Raw genomic sequence first — 17,160 nt, 5'->3', positions numbered from 1 at the left:
ATTCTGTGAAATCCAATACATAACTTCAAGTAAACAAGACAAAGAAAAAAGACCCCAAAATGCGCCTCTTTGCCTTCGGCTCAAACGGCTCCGGTCAACTAGGGATCGGCCACCAAGAAGACGTCTCCAACCCCACACAATGTCTCTTCTCCCAGCCCAAGCAAGAACCAGAGCTCCAAAAAACCCAGCAATTAAACGACGAAATCACCCACATAGCAGCAGGCGGCAATCACACCCTACTACTGACAAAAACCGGCGCCGTCTACGCAGCAGGCTGCAACACCGACAGCCGTTGCGGAGCACAAGAAGACGAGCTTCTCCCCACCTTCCACCGCCTCAGTCTCTGTGACGCGAGTTCAGGCGCGAAGATCGACTGCTTCAAACTCGTCTCCGCAACCTGGGAAGGCTCCATTGTTGTCTCTGGTCAAACCGACCGCGATGCAGTCTACGTCCTCGGCTCAAACCCTAAAGGCGAGCTGGGCTTGCCTACTGATGTCGTTGCGCTGGGGTCGAGGATCCCAGATTTCCCGCCGGAGGGTGCGAGCGTCGTGGCGCTTGCGAGCGGAATGGCACATTCTGTGGCTGTGCTTTCTACCGGGGAGGTTTATGGCTGGGGCGCTGCGAGGAAGGGGCAGCTTGGGGCGCGGAATCGGGCTGCGAGGGTGCTGCCTGTGAAGGTTGAGGTGCCCTTTTTTGCGGAGAGCGTTGCTTGTGGGAGGGAGTTTACGGTTGTTGAGGGGAAGGGGAAGTTTGTTGTTCTTGGGGACGTGGGGAATCGGTGGGGTGTCTTGCGTGTGCCGTCTTTGCTTTCAGATTCTGAGCTGGGTGCAGGTCGGGATGATTTACGAGGGGAGGAAGGTGGCGGGTCTAGGGGCTTGGTTCGGTATCCGTATACGAGCATTGGAGCTAGCTGGCATGGGGTTTATGTACATGCTGCGCCGGGGCTAGAAGCGGCATCTGCCGGCTCTCATGCATTGGTCAATGATACCGAATCTGGATCTGGATCTGGATCTGGATCTGGATCTGGCTCCCTCATTGCTTGGGGCCGGAATGATCGCGGTCAACTTCCACCTTCAGACCTTCCCACGCCTGTCATGCTTGCTGTTGGTAGTGAGCATGTTCTTGCGCTTTTGGGGGATGGCCAGGTGGCTGCGTTTGGATGGGGAGAGCATGGAAACTGCGGGCCAGATACAGATTCAAAGGGAAATGTATCTGGCACGTACAATGTGGTCTCGCTTCCTGAAATCGCGACAGATGGAAAAGTTGTCGGGGTTGGAGCGGGATGCGCAACTAGCTGGATGATCGTGACTTGAACCCTTCGCCCAATTGCGCACTGAGATGTCCATAGCATATCCACTGGGGAGATATGCTCAGTCGAAAAGACCATATTGGCGAACCTACAGCCGTCAGTGTCCATCGCTAGTCTCGGAAGAAAATTACATACCTGGGACAAACGCTGAGTCGGCGGAAGACCCATTTCATCGTCTTGCTCATCGGCCCGAGACCCGCCATTGAAAGCAGGCTCTGCATCGCGGACAGATGCCCCGAACGCGTCCTGGAACTCGTGTTTAGCATCCCTTCTCCACCGAGCTGAACAGCCACGTACCTGAGTCCCCGACGCATCCCACCCCAGAATATCCTGCGGCTCCTCTTCTTCATTCATCTCATCCCATTGTCTATCATCATCCGCAGGAACAAAGAGACTATCGAAATCCATCGAAAGCCCAGATGCCAGAGGCCGATCCGCGCCAGCTCTCTGACTCAAATTCTCCTGCGTAGATGATCCATTAAGAGGACGAATTGACCGGCTCCGGCTCCGCGGTGGCGGAGGTGGCATCTGCGGACTGGGTGCTACAGACGGCTGCGTCTCACGAGACCTGTTTGTTGCGACAGGGATTGGCGCAGGCGTTTGCCGTGGAATTGTCGCTCGTGATGACATCGGGACATTGTCGTCCGCCTGGCCGCGGGTCATGACTGTAAATTCTGCGTTGACGCCTTCGAAGTGGTACTCCAATTGCAGTGGTTTGCAGGGCCGGGTGTATCGTGCTGTCACGGTGGCGTTGGCCGTTTCTGCGTGTCCCACTACAGCTTTGAAGTCTTTGAGATTGATTGCCACGTGCATGTTTTCTTCGACATTATACTCTTGGAAGTCGCGTTTGTCTGCTGCTACGGATGTGTGCACGGGGTGTTTCAATACCTCTGTATTAGAGTTAGCAAGTCGGAGCTCGACGATAGAGATGGAGTTATTCATACCTTTGCCTTCAGTGACCTTTGTCGTAAAACTTGTAAACACCGCTTTGCCGGAATCAGAGTACATATCTAGCTGTTCAGCAGATAGACTGAAGTGTTCAATGACCTGCTTGAGGAACCGCGGATCAGCAATCCACATGCTGGTAGCCCTAGATTTGTCGAACACGGCATGCTGGATTGCCGCCGGTTCGTAGGTAAGTTTATATGACTTAATAACCCCTAATCTTCTTCGTCAGAGACACAAATTTAAAGCACAAGGACCACGGCATAGAAATGAATCTTACCAAGCCCGCAGATCATCTTCACTGTCAGTCTGCATTCGGCCTGCTGCGGATCTTCATGCAGTTCCATATCACAGCGTTCAACAGCCGTGTCTTTGTTCTTTTCTATTCTCCCGCGGAAAATAGAGAGAAGTGCCTAGATCCAGCATCAGCATGTGCCAAGAGGAATCATACAGCAGAAAAGCCCAGAGATGGAAATTTTGACAGGGTTATATATCTACTCACCTTGAGGTAGATTTGACAGAAGAATCGATCCATTGAAACATTCCCACTCCGGCCATCACTGGCAGAATGGAAAGAATATGACTCAAAGAATACCTCTTTTTCAAATGCAAAGGAGGCAAACCCCGTTTTGGTAGAATTAAGGGCACTGAGGCGCAACTAAGGAGTAGTGTTAGTCCAAGTACGTCATTGATTGGTTTTCGGTTTTCAAATTGAGCTGGAAATTGCAACACAGAGTAGCTTACAATGGTTGGCTCGGCTTCGATAGCGACTGTGTCGCTGAACTTGGCTAGGCATATCAATGCATCGTGGAGCTTGACTAAGGCTGGCGGATCCAGGGATAAAATGAGAGATGTCATGGCTGCGTTCAGTCTGTCCAATATCAACGGAATGGAGTAATAGCTGCCACCTGCATGGATCGATTCCCTTAGTAAATCAGTAAATTGGGCTCAGGACGCGCTATTGGAGAAGACGCGGACAAACGTGATTACATCAGCGCTATACAAAGCCTTGGAGTGGGTCCACCTGTGAACTATACAAATTCACTGTTTCCTTCTATCATTCATTCGAACACCACTATTCTTTCGAAGATCACCATCCTCTCAAAAACTCATACTTCCCAGATATCACTTTGAGCTACATTGATTTGAAGTGATCTCAAGGTGGAAGCACCTCAGGAAGAGATAACACCGCTACAAACACCATCCCAGGAAGAGACACGACCGCTACGACCTAATGCCCCCATCATAAAGATCGCGTCTAGCCTTATGATAAGACCTCTGTGGTTGAGTGCGGGTAGCAGACATAGTGGCATCATGGAGGCCCTGTGGTACTTTTCGTAAGTAGCAAAACCCCATTTCTGTTATCGTGTTCTAGTCGCTGGACATTACTAGCTTCGAGTACAAGATGATACCCTGTCTTTCGTATCGTTATATGTTATGCACAACAAATTGCTGAATACCAAGGGTTCTGGATGGAGCGAGAATCAGCACGAGAATGAGAGTGAAGAAGCTTTTCAGGAAAGAGTTGATGAGGCAGGGAAGGAGATGAAAACTTGGGATTGGGATACTGTTGGAAATGATTATCTGGATGTTGTATCGGCCCTTTTCGGGGTCACTTTGTACAATCTTTCGGGCCTAGTTTCAGTTCCCTCTATATTCTACATCTATAGCAGAAGATGTATGCTTTAAGCTGCTCCCAGACAATTTAGCCACGAGGTGGGTTATATAACAATTTTCATTCCGAAATACTATATACGAGATGGATGTAAAAAAAAAAAGGAAATAATCGTTTGACTTCGTTAAAAGAGGGTATAATGCTTCTCAGATGGCAATTTGTAGATAGCAAATTTCCAGTGAGGCATTTTAAGTACCAAAAGATATGAGACCCGGGCCCGCTATCCAACAGCGGGCACATTTTCGGGGGGCGTCCCTCCGCATCATCTGCATTTTCCTCTCCGGCATTCGAATTGATTCCAGGCTCTCCATTCAATACAAGATCCAGATTGCGATCTCGCTGGGGCAAGGGGTGTGGGAATTGCATTTCCAAAAACCGGCGTCTTCGCCGTCCGTTTCGTAGGGCATGCAAGAAATTGACACCAACTTGTGCGAAGAATATTGCAAAAAATGCACCGATCACAAATACATGAGGAATATGCGTCTCGTTCGTTTGATCTTCGTTTATATCGCGGCGTTGTTCAGATTCATGGAGAGGGTGCGAGTCACTCCCAGGGAATGAGAGTCCCGAGCCACCGAATGAAACGGAGATCGAAAATGAGAATGGCGTGAATGATGTAAACGCCGTGAAGCCATTCGGTGATATCGAGGTGAATAGTCCTGATAAAGGTCTCAATACTAGAGGGATAATGCAGAAGATAAGGAGGGGAACAGATAGTCATAAGGCAGAGTAGAGGGATGAACGAGTAGACCTGTTTTTGAATGTGTCAGAGATGGAGCGGAGCATATTGGAAAAAGTTGATGAACCTACCAGTCTCGAGCCTCGAGTTGCCTGGCCCATCTGGCCGAGATCTTCAACCTCTCTCGAACACTTGTCGAAGCGAGTATGGGGTATTTTTCGTCTTCGGAGATGGGCAAGATGCTTGCAAACCACCAAGGAAAGCGGTCTGCGTCTACAGGAATCGGCCCGTACGCGAGCATGACACGCGGGTGCAACCAGGGAGCACCGGATTGACGCTGGTTGTTTATGAATTCTCTCGCGGAGAGGAGGAGTTGCTGAGTTGACATCGAGTCCAATGGAGGGTCAGACGGATCACCTTCTGACAACACATTTTCCGGGCTAATAGAGGTCTCCAGGGACTCAAGCCGCTCCTCCTCTGCCAGAGATATATCATCCACGCGTTCTGTTTTGGCAACGTGGTACCCATCTAGCATTGCCGAGTCGATAATTTTGAACCGCGACACGCCAGTCGCCACAACGAGACTCCGGCCATCGGGAAGAAGCTCATACCGCTCTATCATTAAGAGGGTTCCGTGTTTCATGAAAGTTGAATCGTCGTCCTGACCTAGTTGTAAGGGGCCGCGCCGGTTATACATCACCATGCCGAATTTGCCATCCCCGCTTTCGACGGCCCGGCGTATCATGAGCCGATATCGGGGCTCAAAGATGTGAAGAAAAGTTGGCATCGTCGGAAAAGAGAGCGTACACACGAAAAGTGGTAGCCTTTTCTCATTATCTGGGCTTGTCTCATCCTGGGCGACAGCATCCCTTCTGGCTGCGTTCTGTTCGGGGAAAAAGTAGTCAATCAACCGCCCCACGGTCTTGTTTATGGGCTCCGCTTGTAGGGTAGTCGGCATGCCTAGCTTGCGGCGACAAATAGGGCAAAGATCAGTGTGATCTAAAACTCGAGCAACACATTTTCGGCAGAAGGTGTGGCCGCAAGGTGTGGTCATCGGATCCAGAAGGAGTGCATAGCAGACTTGACAATCCAGCTCGGCGCGAAGACTATCCCATAATGACTGAATTTGAACAACATCATGCTGTTCTATTTGCTCAGTTGGGGCGTTGGAGCCTTCATAAATGACTTCTTCGGCATTGTGGGGGAAACGGCCTGCCGATGCCAATCTGTAGAGGCCCTCGAGCCAGCCAATTCGCTCCAATTGTGCGCTTTGCGACTGACAGCCTTCTTCGTCTGTTTTCCATCGAACAACGTTACCATCGTCAGAATGAGGCATATTGTCTGTGTCCGCGCCCGCCAGTAATTCTCCAAAAATCGTAACCAGCTTTCCAAGCAGAACATCAGTGCCACAATCCCCAACGCAATGAACCCCGGAACAACCCTCACTTCCTTCCCATGGACAGGTGAACTCCTGGTCTCTGCCCTCCGCCACGGGGTAGGTGATACCCGTCCGTGGGCGCGCGGGGGGGTAAACACTCACGACACACGGTATTCCCGCAAGGTAGCCGGAGTGGGATGCGCAAAGGGCGTGAACACTGTTTACACTGGATCAATCTCACGATAAGATGTGGGAGATTCGCTGTATGGCTAGACACATGGTCTTCTGAGCTAGAGAGATCTGCGCTGTCCATTGCGGTCGGGATATTGGTATTCAGTTGCGTCGGGTTCGAAGACTCGGCATCTTCCATGGCCATTTGGCAGCTATTACAGGAATGAAAGGCGAAGAATTCTGAACAAGCGGTGGATATACCTGGAGAGCTCGGAGTTGAGGATCCGCTATCTGCAGAGTGGCGGGCACAATTGCGGGTCAACTTTAGATAATCAGATCAGTGACAGGCCGAGGTTCACACTTCATATCTACATGTACTTTGATATCAACATTATGTTGGAAGAATATTATGATCTGGTCTACGCTAGATATTACTCTACGTAGATCTATGTCTAAGCTATACCATGCTTAACAATAAATCATATCTCATTTCTTAAGCCCCATGCGATGTCAAGATACAAAGGGAAAAAGGGAAAAGCACCTTATAAAATCGATAATGGATAATGGCGCCAATCAAGCAAGGCACACCCAGAATTTTAAGAATCATAGATTGGAATGCATAAATCATCGCTCAGAATACAAAAATCCAAACACCCGACCAACCGTTACGTCTTCCAGGGTATATGAGCAGCACTGGATAGCTAACAAGAAAACGACAAAGAAAGAAGTTTACTCTGATTGGGAGCTGGCAGAAGACTCCAAGTCCGAGTCGGAATCTTCGTCCAGGACGATTCGTCGCATCACGCTTTTGTCGAATAAGTCCAGAGCAAAGCGACGTGCAGGTAGTCGGAAATGATGGCTTTCCATGATGCACAGTGTTTTGCGGAAGAGATGAACTTGGCGAAATCGCTCAGGTTGTCTTGATTTCAAGCTGTGGTTGAGAATTGTAAGTAAATGCCAAAGATCATAGATGTAGAACGAGGAGAACGGAGAGCCTACTTATGAAGTTCCGAGGCGGCTCGTTTGGCAAGCACAGTGTTGCCCATGTCAACAATCGCCTTCAGAATACGTTGATTGCCGGGATCGGAATCTGTGGTGGCTTCCTTGATCTTCTCCTTGGGAGTGCGCTTCGATTTCGAATCAAAGCCAGGGAAAGAAATCTAGACGAATAAGCAATAAGGACGAGGAAAAAGATAATGATACTCACCCAAAACAACTTCCGGAAATCGGTAGGAAGGCAAAGGCCCAATGAGTCTCCTTTCTGATCAACACCAGAGTCCCAGCCCAACCCTCGCAAAACTCGGAGTCCATGTCGACTGCGGGAGATCAAACCCAGAACAAAGAAGGCAGTGCCTCGCATCGTGAGCACTCCAGCACTCGTTGCTATCGCCACAATCTGCTCAATGATCTCAGCATCAAGGAATGGTGCGCCAAGTTCCATCGAGCCAACATTTCCGACAGCCCAGAGACATCCTTTGGTCTTGAGAAGCAGTTCGTTGTCTTCTTCGTCTAGCTTGAAGTCGCGGATGGTCCAGGCAAACTCACTGAAGTGACCGGACTGCTCTAACAGCTTACATCCCTCGGCAGTTCGTGCAAGTTCTCGATAGAAATGAGGTGGTACCAAGCCAATGTCTTGGAGGTCCACCAAATCTTCGGGGGCAAGGCTGCCACGTCGTGGTTGCTCGACATAAGCACGGGAGAGAGAAGCCTCAACAAGACCAACATAGCTATCATTGCGACCAAGGAACCAGTCGTCCATTTCTTGTGTGATATAGTCAAGTCCATCCAAGTAATGATAGCCCACTGAGGTTGACAGGAACCGGAGAAGTAGTGGTGCGCCGATCTCACCCAAGTGATCGAGAGAGGGTCTGCATTTGACCACAAACTCGAGATAATCTCGCTGATTGCATGCCTCTTCGAGAATCTTCACGGCGACCTGGCAGACCGTGACCTCTGGATCATATAGCTGAGTTACGAGGAGCTTGACGACCCATTCCGCATTACCAATCGCGACGTGAGGAGAAAGCGATACATCACCGACGGCATATTTGCGCAAAAGTCTTGTTGCAAAGATCCGGATTTCCTTAGAACCAATTGTCAGGGCCTTGGAAAGTATTACTCGGAGATGACTCTCGCGACTGTAATCCATATTTCCTAGCAAAGTCTGGATGAGATCGTTCCGGTCTCGCAGTTCAATAATGTGATAAAACATGTTGAGCATGTGCCACCGCTCCATCATGGACAGGCCGTTAGCATCAGCGCTCAATGTTCCCAACATAGCAAAATAGCCTCCACTTAATGTGCTGGCCATCTGCTCACGTGAAAACAGGGGCGATTCAGACGTCAGCCCACTCATGCGGTCCAGCTGAGCCAAGCATTCTGCAACCTGGCGAAGGAATTTGTTCTCTGCCAGATACTTGGTACCCTCGGGGGTCATGACGAGAGTGCGCATGAGGACACATCCAGTTCGCACATATCGCTGATTCGCTTTTGTGTTTGAGACCATGGCAAAGCGATACTTGAAAGGTCGGTAAAAGCCAATGAGTCGTTTCATAAACTTGGAGCCTTTGATTGCCTCGTCCATTCTTTTCGAGTTTGTGAGAGGACCCTCGACCAGACGATGAATGATATCCCATTTCCATTTGGTATAGTTGACGGTGTTGAGGACATGAGTCTCCAAAATGGCATTGCGAAACTGGGTCTCGTCCATAGCAGGGCTCATCTTATCTTTGCCCTGTTCATTGGGAAGTAACGGTATTGATAAGTCTGTTTCCATGTTGTACCGACTCTGTCCACTTGGATACGCCCCGGAACGCGCCAATGTTCGATTGATACTATCGATTTGGAAGATAGTTGCCGTTGAGAGATCATGGTTTTCGGTCTCAAAATCGATTGCTGGAGAAATTAGGTGTGGAAGGACTTGGAGGTTGGCGCTGACCGCTTGGGGCAAGGAATGGTGGGCCAGCTTGAGCACTTCGGTCAACAGCAAGGTTGCCTTACGCCGGAGAGAAAGATCAGATTCATCCTCGATGACATCGGAGAGAGTCTGCATTTTGTTAGTTCCCTTGCCCATCCCGACAATGTGTATGGTAAATGGATGCATACCTTTGCGATACCTGCTTCAACCAACCCTGCCAATATGAGAGTAGAGAAATGTGAAGTTAGATCGAATCTGTTGCTATTGGTGTCGTGGAAGTTGCGAAGGAGCTTTGATGATTCGGCTTCGGAGCGGAGATTCGAGACCCTGCCGTAGGTTGTGAGTCGTCTGCCCGCAAGGAAGGATGACGACCACGACGGTGGCTTGATTCGCAGGGCGTCGAATAAAAGCTCCATGATCAGATCTCGGGCTGTCGGGTCATCATAATGAAGCGAGTCAAGAAGTGAACGCAAAGGCTGTGAGTCGTGTCTTGCGAGGATCACCAGACCAGGCCAGGTTTTCAGCATCGCGGAAATTGCCTTGGCCGCAGACTTTAAACGCCCGCTGCGCAGCGAATCTGACAATGAGTCGGTAAACGGCGTGAGGACGGCTTCCAGTTCCGATCCCTGGAGAAACTTTCGGCTGCGTGGAGTGTCCACAACATGCAGAAAACTTGAGATCAAGCTCTCAGAAGCGCCGAATGTACCCTCTGCAAGTGCATCATGCAGGGCAGCAAATCCGCCAGCAGTTGCAACCATTTCAGGGTCTTTTACCAACATCTCAGCCAGAGTCATTATTGATATATTGCGGAGACGGTCTTCATGATGCTCGGCCACGGCCACGATGGTTCGAACAACAGCCCGCGATATCTCTCGGACTCCGTCTTTGACATCTAGGAAGCCTCTGACAAATTTCAGTGCTTGTTCCCGTTCAATGCTTGCTTTGGTATCTTTGACCAGGGAAAGTATCACCAGTTCATCGGTGTGTAAGGAACGGATTGTTTGTAGGGATTTGCGATCCGCAATGGCGTAGCGTGTTAGCCGATAGCCAGCAGCTACCACTTCTTTGTTGTCACTTAAAAGCATGACTTGGACTCGTAGCCCGAAAACGGGCCATGCGAGGTCGTACTTCAATGTCGGATGTCGCTTAAATAATTCAACCAAACTGTTCGCTCGTTCAACGTAGAAATCGGGAGACATTCCCTCCACTTCCAACGCTTGCAGTGTTTCCGAGAGAACATAGGTGGGCGATTCCATCTCTCCTTCGCCATTTTCTTCACTGTCCCCATTTAATGAACTAGTGGCTTCTTTGTTCCGAGATGGCGAGCGCATGGGACTGGCTCGAAAGAGGCTCGAAAGTCGGCTGCTGCGCGGGGGTGTCGATGCCGGCGCCTGTGCACGTAATATCTCCTCCTCCAACTCATGCTGTAGTTCAACCAATTTGCGGTTGGAAGAGCTCAATTCCGACTCCACTTTGAGTCGCTGTTCCTTGGTTTGTTTCGGTGGTTTTGCCAGCAGCGCCTCCAACATGTTCTCGGTCCCGCTCTTGATCTTCATTTCCCTTGCGATCCTATCACGAAGATAGGCCTGGCGCTCCTCGGTTGTGTGTAAATCCTCCTCGCCGATCGATCTGCTCGCCCGTCTGTTGTATGCGCCGTCCGGTCGGGGGGTCACGTTGCGGGAGTGCATGCTCCTCAGCTCCGCACTGAAGCTACCTGGCCCGCCAAATGACGGTGCCAATGACCCTCCTCGTGCGCCCATGTTACTGCTACCTCCCGATCCCGATCGCCCATTCCTTCCAGTCTGTGGGATGCCATCTTGCCAGCTGCCATCAGCGGAGCCGCCATCCTGGCTGAACGAAGAGCGCCCGTCACCCAATGGACGGTGTTGGGTTGACGCGGAGTATGCTGAGTTGTGCCCGGAAGCCATCGAGCTCCATTTAGCCGTGACGGCTTCGCTATCACCTATCGCAAGTGTTCTGGGTATCAGGTGGCTGCATTGAGGTCGACTTGTTTCAGAGGGAGGGTTGAGCGGAGCAAGGGCAGTATGGGGAAGCGTGAGGGGCGCGGTCACGGGTGTTGATCAGAAGAAGGTAGCGGCCATGCCTACCTGTCAGAATAATCAAGTTTTAGAATGGACACACCAGTGATGGCTCAAATTCTCTTGTTGTCTTAAAAGATACTTGATTCATCCAGATCTGGACGAGCTTGGAGACCTCAAACAAATAGAGGCTAGCTTACTAAGAGTTTATCATGCGCCCGCCATCTCCAGGGCTGGATGTCGACAGCTCATTTATATTGTACGACCTGAGCCTTTTTCTGTTTGGTTTCTTTTTTCTCTAGGGGCCCTTGTTACCACCAGGGTTTGAAACATTGCCAAACGGCCTTCTACTCGACGTGATACAAAAGAATTTCCTTCAGAACACTGCCTAAAATTGCAATGTCCACAGATCTATACTGCGTGTGTTTACAACGGAGATTGGAATCATCCCAATTTTCTTTTCCGCCATCAAACTGAGATCATACATGATTTAAAGTCAAGATTGCCAGTCAATATGTAGACTAGACAGTCAATATGTCGATTTTTGTTCCATCTTTGGAGAAATCTTTCTGCTATCATCATACGCCGACGCAAACCAGCAAGAATATCATACACCGTTAACAGTTCATTAGTTGTTGGAAGTGGTCTTCTCAAGAATGGTCTTCATCATCTCATTACCAAGCGTGGCAGCTTCGGGGAAACGCGGCGCAAAATACTCTGCAATCCGCTCGAAACGGTGACGGTAGGACTCAAAGTCACCAAAGGAGACACAGTCAGACCACGCCTGGTTCACCATGTTAGCAGATGCAAATAACACGACACAAATGTCAGGACTATTGACTGGAACATACCCGTGCAGCAAATGTGAATTCCAGGTCGTCGGAGCGGAAGGTGTTGTCGTCGATTGCAGTATCCAGGGCCTCATCGAGAAGGTCCTGGTTCCGGAACAAGTATTCGGTCACACCCAACCAGAGACGGAAGAGCTGCAAGATGTCAGTAAGATGATCCAAGGATCATATCTTCATAATTTGTTACATACAGGTGTGGAGCAGATCATATGATCATAAGGAACGATGCCAAGCTTCGACCAACAGTCAACAATGGCAAGCAAACTGAGATGACTGTTGGGCGGCGCCTTCTCGCGTGGCCGGTTGGACAGAGAGAATCGATCCAGCACTTCGTCCTTCAGCAAGAGATCCTGCTTTTCAGTTCCAACTCTGAAGACCGAAGCGCCTGCAGCCTTCACTCGACTCTTGAGCTCCTCCCGGTGTCCTCCGATCATGAGCTTGTACAGTTCAGTGACTGACTCGGCGTACTGGCGAATCTGCTGCTTAGCCGCCGGGTTGAGGATGGCGAGGCCGGCATAGACGTGCCATTTGTTAGAGTAGATGCGCAAGGTGATGTTGATCTTGACGTTCTCGATACCGCCGACCCATCGACCAAGCTCCCAGGGGAACTGATTGTTGGCCTGCCATGCGGTTCCCATGCTCAAGAAAGCCGCGTGGGTGACGGCCTGTGTATCCGCAGTAATGCGGTCGTGCATCTCGCCGGTGAGATAGACATGTGTGGATCCGAAGCAGGAAAGGACGTTGTTGACAAATTCGAGGCTTTCGTCGGAGGCGCGGTGTTGAATTAGAACCTATATCACACTGTGTTACTAACAGACGTTCGGGCTGATTTAGAATCAAGCACAAGGTGAGCCATACCAAAGGCTGGCCCTGTGTGTTGACTTTGGGACCGTGTAGCGAATGACAAGATATGATCTCTACATCGGTAGGCAGGTGTTTTTCGAATGCAGCAAGCTCCGGGGCCTTGCAGGACGTTTGACCACCAACGATGGCACCAAGCTTGGTTGCTATGCATGCGAGTCAGAATATACTTGGACTGGGAAGAAACCAGTGGCTTTTGGTCGACACATACACGGCCCGTACTGTTCCACGACTTTGTCGATGGCTCCGGCTTCTACACTGTACAGAATGTAATCGCTAATTCTTGAAACGAAATGTCCATTGGCGAGTATGGTGACTCCTTTCTATATACGATGAGCTTCTTGAGCTTTTTTTTGTGGTATAACCAGACGTACTTGAGAAGCGAACTCTTGTTTTAAAGATTCAAAATTCTCAGGTCTGTCACAGGCGTTTATCCTTGATATCAAAATACCACGTTAGTGATCCCAAGTCTATAAAATTAGTTTGTCAAGGCCCGATGCAAATCTGTAAAATCTTTTCAGTTGTTAGCGAGTGATTCAAACAATTGAAGTGAAGCAATAATGGTGATTATTGAACAGAATCAGACAAAAAAAATAAGGTAGCGTGGGTTTAACATCATCGACGGCGGGTTGGTGAGCCACCAGCCAGAATGGCGTAGCGGCGCCAACCACACAGTACTCGAGCCAAATGCACTCATGTCATCATTCGAGGGGGAAGGTGTGAAAATGTGTTGAGAAGAGACCGGAAAGCTTACCTTGTAAAGCATTTTGTGGGCGCATGTTGAATGAATAGGGGGATAACCAGTTACCTCCATCCTGCGGCACTCAGGCGCTGGGCATACATTTTGCCCATGTCACCCATACCGATGATGCCAATCGAGGCATCTTCTTTGGTGCGACCCATTCCGGGAAGCAGTCACTGCTAATATGAGGCTCTTGTGCCTGGTAACACTGGTAGCCAATGAAGGTTACTTGTAAAACGTTCTGCTCAATTGAAGACGCAAACTCGAAGTTGTGCCACTTGAATTTGGGAAGATCAATTGCAGTGTTGGGAACAAACCGTCAGCAGCGAAAGATTTTTTTAAATAGGCACTGGAGCTAGCGGCTTCACCGCCCGTCGGGCCGATAAAGATGCCGGCGAAAGTACTTGAAACCTAAAGATTCAGGTATCAACTCGCTTGGTAACAGCCAATCACAGTACAGAAATTCTCTAGGGCACACACCCACTTTTTCTCATCCAAGTGGGATCGTGATCCGACTTTTTCTTCCTGTTCGTATTCCATCCACATCCACCAACAACAGTCGCAATGGCCCCCAAGACTAAGGCTCCCGCTGCCGCCAAGGAGAACGTCTCCCTCGGCCCCCTCGCCGGTGATGGTAGGTTTGAAAATTTAAAGCAGTCAGGAACATGAGGACTGACAATCGCGACAGGCAAGCTCGTTTTCGGCGTTGCCCGCATCTTCGCCTCCTTCAACGATACCTTCGTTCACGTTACCGATCTTTCGTGAGTCTCCCATAATCAACGAGTCTCTAGCGCGCCAATTACCATTGAAGCCGAGACAACACCATCCCGAGAATGATAACTGACTAGTCCTTGTTCACAGCGGTCGCGAAACCATCTGCCGTGTCACCGGTGGTATGAAGGTCAAGGCTGATCGTGACGAGTCCTCCCCCTACGCCGCCATGTTGGCTGCTCAGGACGTCGCTGTCCGCTGCAAGGAGCTCGGCATCAACGCCCTCCACATCAAGATCCGTGCCACTGGTGGTAACGGCACCAAGACCCCCGGTCCCGGTGCCCAGTCCGCTCTCCGTGCTCTTGCCCGTTCCGGCATGCGCATTGGCCGTATTGAGGACGTCACCCCCACTCCCTCCGACTCTACTCGTCGCAAGGGTGGTCGCCGTGGTCGTCGTCTGTAAGCGTGTGCGCTTGCGGCTGCGTCTTTCCCTTCCCCTTGCAAGATCATTGCATGGCTGGATTGGAGGCTATTTGCGGGCTTCTCCTGCATCTGTGGATGGAATAAACGCGAGGAACGGCATTGATCGCCTGGTCTTCAATTTTTTTCATACGCTGAAAATTACTCTCTCGGGTCATGCTGTTGTGTTAGGTAGCTTTTTGACATCTGAAGCAACATCTTGATCCATATCTTGTCCCTTGTAAAATCTTAGTTTATTTGATTCGTAGAGTCGATTGTTTGTCGCATCTAGCTGCGGTATCACCTGCGGATTCAATCATCCGCGGGGAGCTTTGGCGGGGCCGATAAAAAGATAGATCCTCTGTCCCAGCTCTTCTCGCCACTACCGAACCTCCAACTCACCCTCCACTGCTCTATCTTTTATAATTCTCCAGTTGAATCGCACCGTTCTGCATCATTTCGCATTAGACTGTTAGACTCGCGCGTTCATCTTCCCGGTTGGAGCTCAGCCAACTCCGCACCTTCGATTTTCCACCCGCGCTCCCCCAAGTGCAGACTTGCGCCACTCAACCAAATACCAGAGCCCCCTAGGCAACTTGGAAGGACTCATCAATAGACACAATGTCGACGCACCAGCCAACGCCAACAATCCTCCTCCCACACCTCCCGCCAAAGACCCTCGTCGGTATTGACCTAATAACCTTCACATCAACCGCCAACTTCCATGGAATACGCGACCTCTCCCCAGGATGGCACTTCCTCTACACCGGCGCAACAGAAACCCTATCGCTCCGCAGCGGCGCATGGTTCTACATCGGTGACATCAACACCGCAGGGAAGGGACTGGACGACACTGCGCTCGTCGCGCAAGCTCCGACCAAAAGCCAGGGCACACCAGGGCCGGAGATCTACATTTGGAAATGGAGCGTAGATACCGAGACACTTGTTTCACTGGGTGAGGAAAGCGATACAGCTCGTCAGGAAGCTATGCGCTACAAGGCGAATCTGGGCGCTGTATGGCAAAGTGGAGGGCTCTTCAAATACCGCAGCCGAATTGCGCCTTCTATGCTCGTCAAGTCTGCGTCAACTGAAGAAGATCAAAAAGACAAGGAAGACCAACCCCAGCCCCAAATCGAAGCGCGGGTCCAGACGGAGGATGATGGCGAAACTGAAGAAAGTGGACGGAGGGATTGGTCTGGGTTGACGAACCGGATATCGCCTAGTTTGTTATCGCGCATCATTGGGAGCCCGGAGATTGACGTTGATGGTCATCCACGATGGCTATTGACGTCTGCTTCGACGGCCAATCGTGATGCGGATCATATTCCCGGCGTTGATTCACCGGCAGAAACCAACGAGCCGGGGACGGGCGAGGAACCGGAACGAGAATTTGGGTTCGTTCCAATTGACCTGAAGCGGACGTGGAGAGAAGGCGCTGTTGGGCGTGAGAGAACGGAAGCCGCTCAGGACCGTTCTTGGGCTCTGGGAGATCTGATCGACCGGTACGCGGGAGAGGCTTCTGGGGAGAACCAGCTGCTTGGAGAGTTGCAGTTCACTTTCCTCATGGTGCTGACTATGATGAATTACTCGTGTCTTCAGCAGTGGAAACGGCTTCTTGAGCTTGTTCTCACATCCCGGGCGGCAATCGTGGACAGGGAGGAGTTTGTGAGCGAGGCTCTTCAAATTTTGTCGTTACAATTGCAACGATGTGATGATGTTGAGGGTGGGCTGTTTGAAATCGATGGCGATGAGGGTGGTTCTTTCGTCCGCAATCTGCTCATGAAGCTTCGTCAGTCGGTCGATGACCTGTTTGACGATGAGGCGGGTTCTATGGTCAAACAGCAACTCGACGAACTTGAAGAATGGGTGAAAGCGGAATATGACTGGGATCTGCATCGCGGGTCGGTTGTTCGTCATGGTATGCTTCAACTGGAAGACGGCGAAGAGGTTGAGATGGATTGGGATGGAAATGATGAAGAGGAGGAGACTGGAGAGTATGCTCCAGTGATTGTTGATATGTGAGCCGGGGTCAGGCATTGGCTCTGGTTCTATGTCTGGGCGTTCACAAACCGTGTAAACTACTTAACGACGACTACTATATATCTAGCTTGTTAGCATTTGATGGCGTTTATTTCTTTCTCTCGGTGAACTTCATTCATAATCGTAACGGGCATCATCTTTCAAGGGCATATATAATATCTATCAAGTTATCATCACTTGGATCTACCTTTTATTAACCCAGAGGCATTTCTACTGCATGGCTATTGATTTTGAATGGCAACCTAGTGTTATGGCTATTTGTTCAGCGATAAGACGAAATACATTTGCCCTTGGACATGAGGATTTCGCGTGTAATAGCTTCCGCTGCTTTCTGGCACGCAGTAGTTCCATTGATCGCTTGCTTTGTCTCCCTGTGATATATGAGT

At 50.2% G+C, this 17,160-nt stretch overlaps 7 protein-coding genes across 7 annotated transcripts; 3 read left to right on the top strand and 4 right to left on the bottom strand.

The window, feature by feature from the left end:
* Positions 1-59: 59 nt before the first annotated feature.
* N7529_000727 (RCC1 domain-containing protein) lies at positions 60-1,313 on the top strand (the record flags this gene model as incomplete). The annotated part of the gene is made up of 1 exon (XM_057236258.1): positions 60-1,313. The coding sequence occupies one exon, from the start codon at positions 60-62 to the stop codon at positions 1,311-1,313; it is 1,254 nt and encodes a 417-aa protein (XP_057103061.1).
* Positions 1,314-1,370: 57 nt separating this feature from the next.
* Positions 1,371-3,112, bottom strand: N7529_000726 (uncharacterized protein; the record flags this gene model as incomplete). Its single annotated transcript, XM_057236257.1, has 7 exons — positions 1,371-1,397; positions 1,445-1,555; positions 1,607-2,199; positions 2,254-2,469; positions 2,535-2,667; positions 2,757-2,912; positions 2,999-3,112. 7 exons carry the CDS (start codon positions 3,110-3,112, stop codon positions 1,371-1,373), a joined length of 1,350 nt encoding a protein of 449 aa, XP_057103060.1.
* Positions 3,113-4,735: 1,623 nt separating this feature from the next.
* Positions 4,736-6,362, bottom strand: N7529_000725 (uncharacterized protein; the record flags this gene model as incomplete). The annotated part of the gene is made up of 2 exons (XM_057236256.1): positions 4,736-6,203; positions 6,262-6,362. 2 exons carry the CDS (start codon positions 6,360-6,362, stop codon positions 4,736-4,738), a joined length of 1,569 nt encoding a protein of 522 aa, XP_057103059.1.
* Positions 6,363-6,886: 524 nt separating this feature from the next.
* On the bottom strand, positions 6,887-11,002 carry N7529_000724 (putative cytosolic regulator Pianissimo; the record flags this gene model as incomplete). Its single annotated transcript, XM_057236255.1, has 4 exons — positions 6,887-7,088; positions 7,157-7,317; positions 7,365-9,203; positions 9,263-11,002. 4 exons carry the CDS (start codon positions 11,000-11,002, stop codon positions 6,887-6,889), a joined length of 3,942 nt encoding a protein of 1,313 aa, XP_057103058.1.
* A 739-nt stretch (positions 11,003-11,741) lies between these two features.
* N7529_000723 (prephenate dehydrogenase (NADP(+))) lies at positions 11,742-13,725 on the bottom strand (the record flags this gene model as incomplete). Its single annotated transcript, XM_057236254.1, has 7 exons — positions 11,742-11,897; positions 11,965-12,096; positions 12,153-12,752; positions 12,820-12,968; positions 13,034-13,145; positions 13,197-13,239; positions 13,631-13,725. 7 exons carry the CDS (start codon positions 13,723-13,725, stop codon positions 11,742-11,744), a joined length of 1,287 nt encoding a protein of 428 aa, XP_057103057.1.
* Positions 13,726-14,098: 373 nt separating this feature from the next.
* N7529_000722 (40S ribosomal protein uS11) lies at positions 14,099-14,752 on the top strand. The gene is made up of 3 exons (XM_057236253.1): positions 14,099-14,198; positions 14,253-14,325; positions 14,426-14,752. The coding sequence occupies exons 1-3, from the start codon at positions 14,129-14,131 to the stop codon at positions 14,736-14,738; spliced, it is 456 nt and encodes a 151-aa protein (XP_057103056.1). The 5' UTR covers positions 14,099-14,128; the 3' UTR covers positions 14,739-14,752.
* A 603-nt stretch (positions 14,753-15,355) lies between these two features.
* N7529_000721 (AAR2 splicing factor family protein) lies at positions 15,356-16,756 on the top strand (the record flags this gene model as incomplete). Its single annotated transcript, XM_057236252.1, has 1 exon — positions 15,356-16,756. The coding sequence occupies one exon, from the start codon at positions 15,356-15,358 to the stop codon at positions 16,754-16,756; it is 1,401 nt and encodes a 466-aa protein (XP_057103055.1).
* Positions 16,757-17,160: the final 404 nt, after the last annotated feature.

This window comes from Penicillium soppii (assembly GCF_028829465.1).
Source record: "Penicillium soppii strain IBT 18220 chromosome Unknown utg000001l, whole genome shotgun sequence".
Lineage (NCBI taxonomy): Eukaryota > Fungi > Ascomycota > Eurotiomycetes > Eurotiales > Aspergillaceae > Penicillium > Penicillium soppii.
Note: the sequence above shows the minus strand (reverse complement) of the source record. Positions and strands in the feature narration are given on the sequence as shown.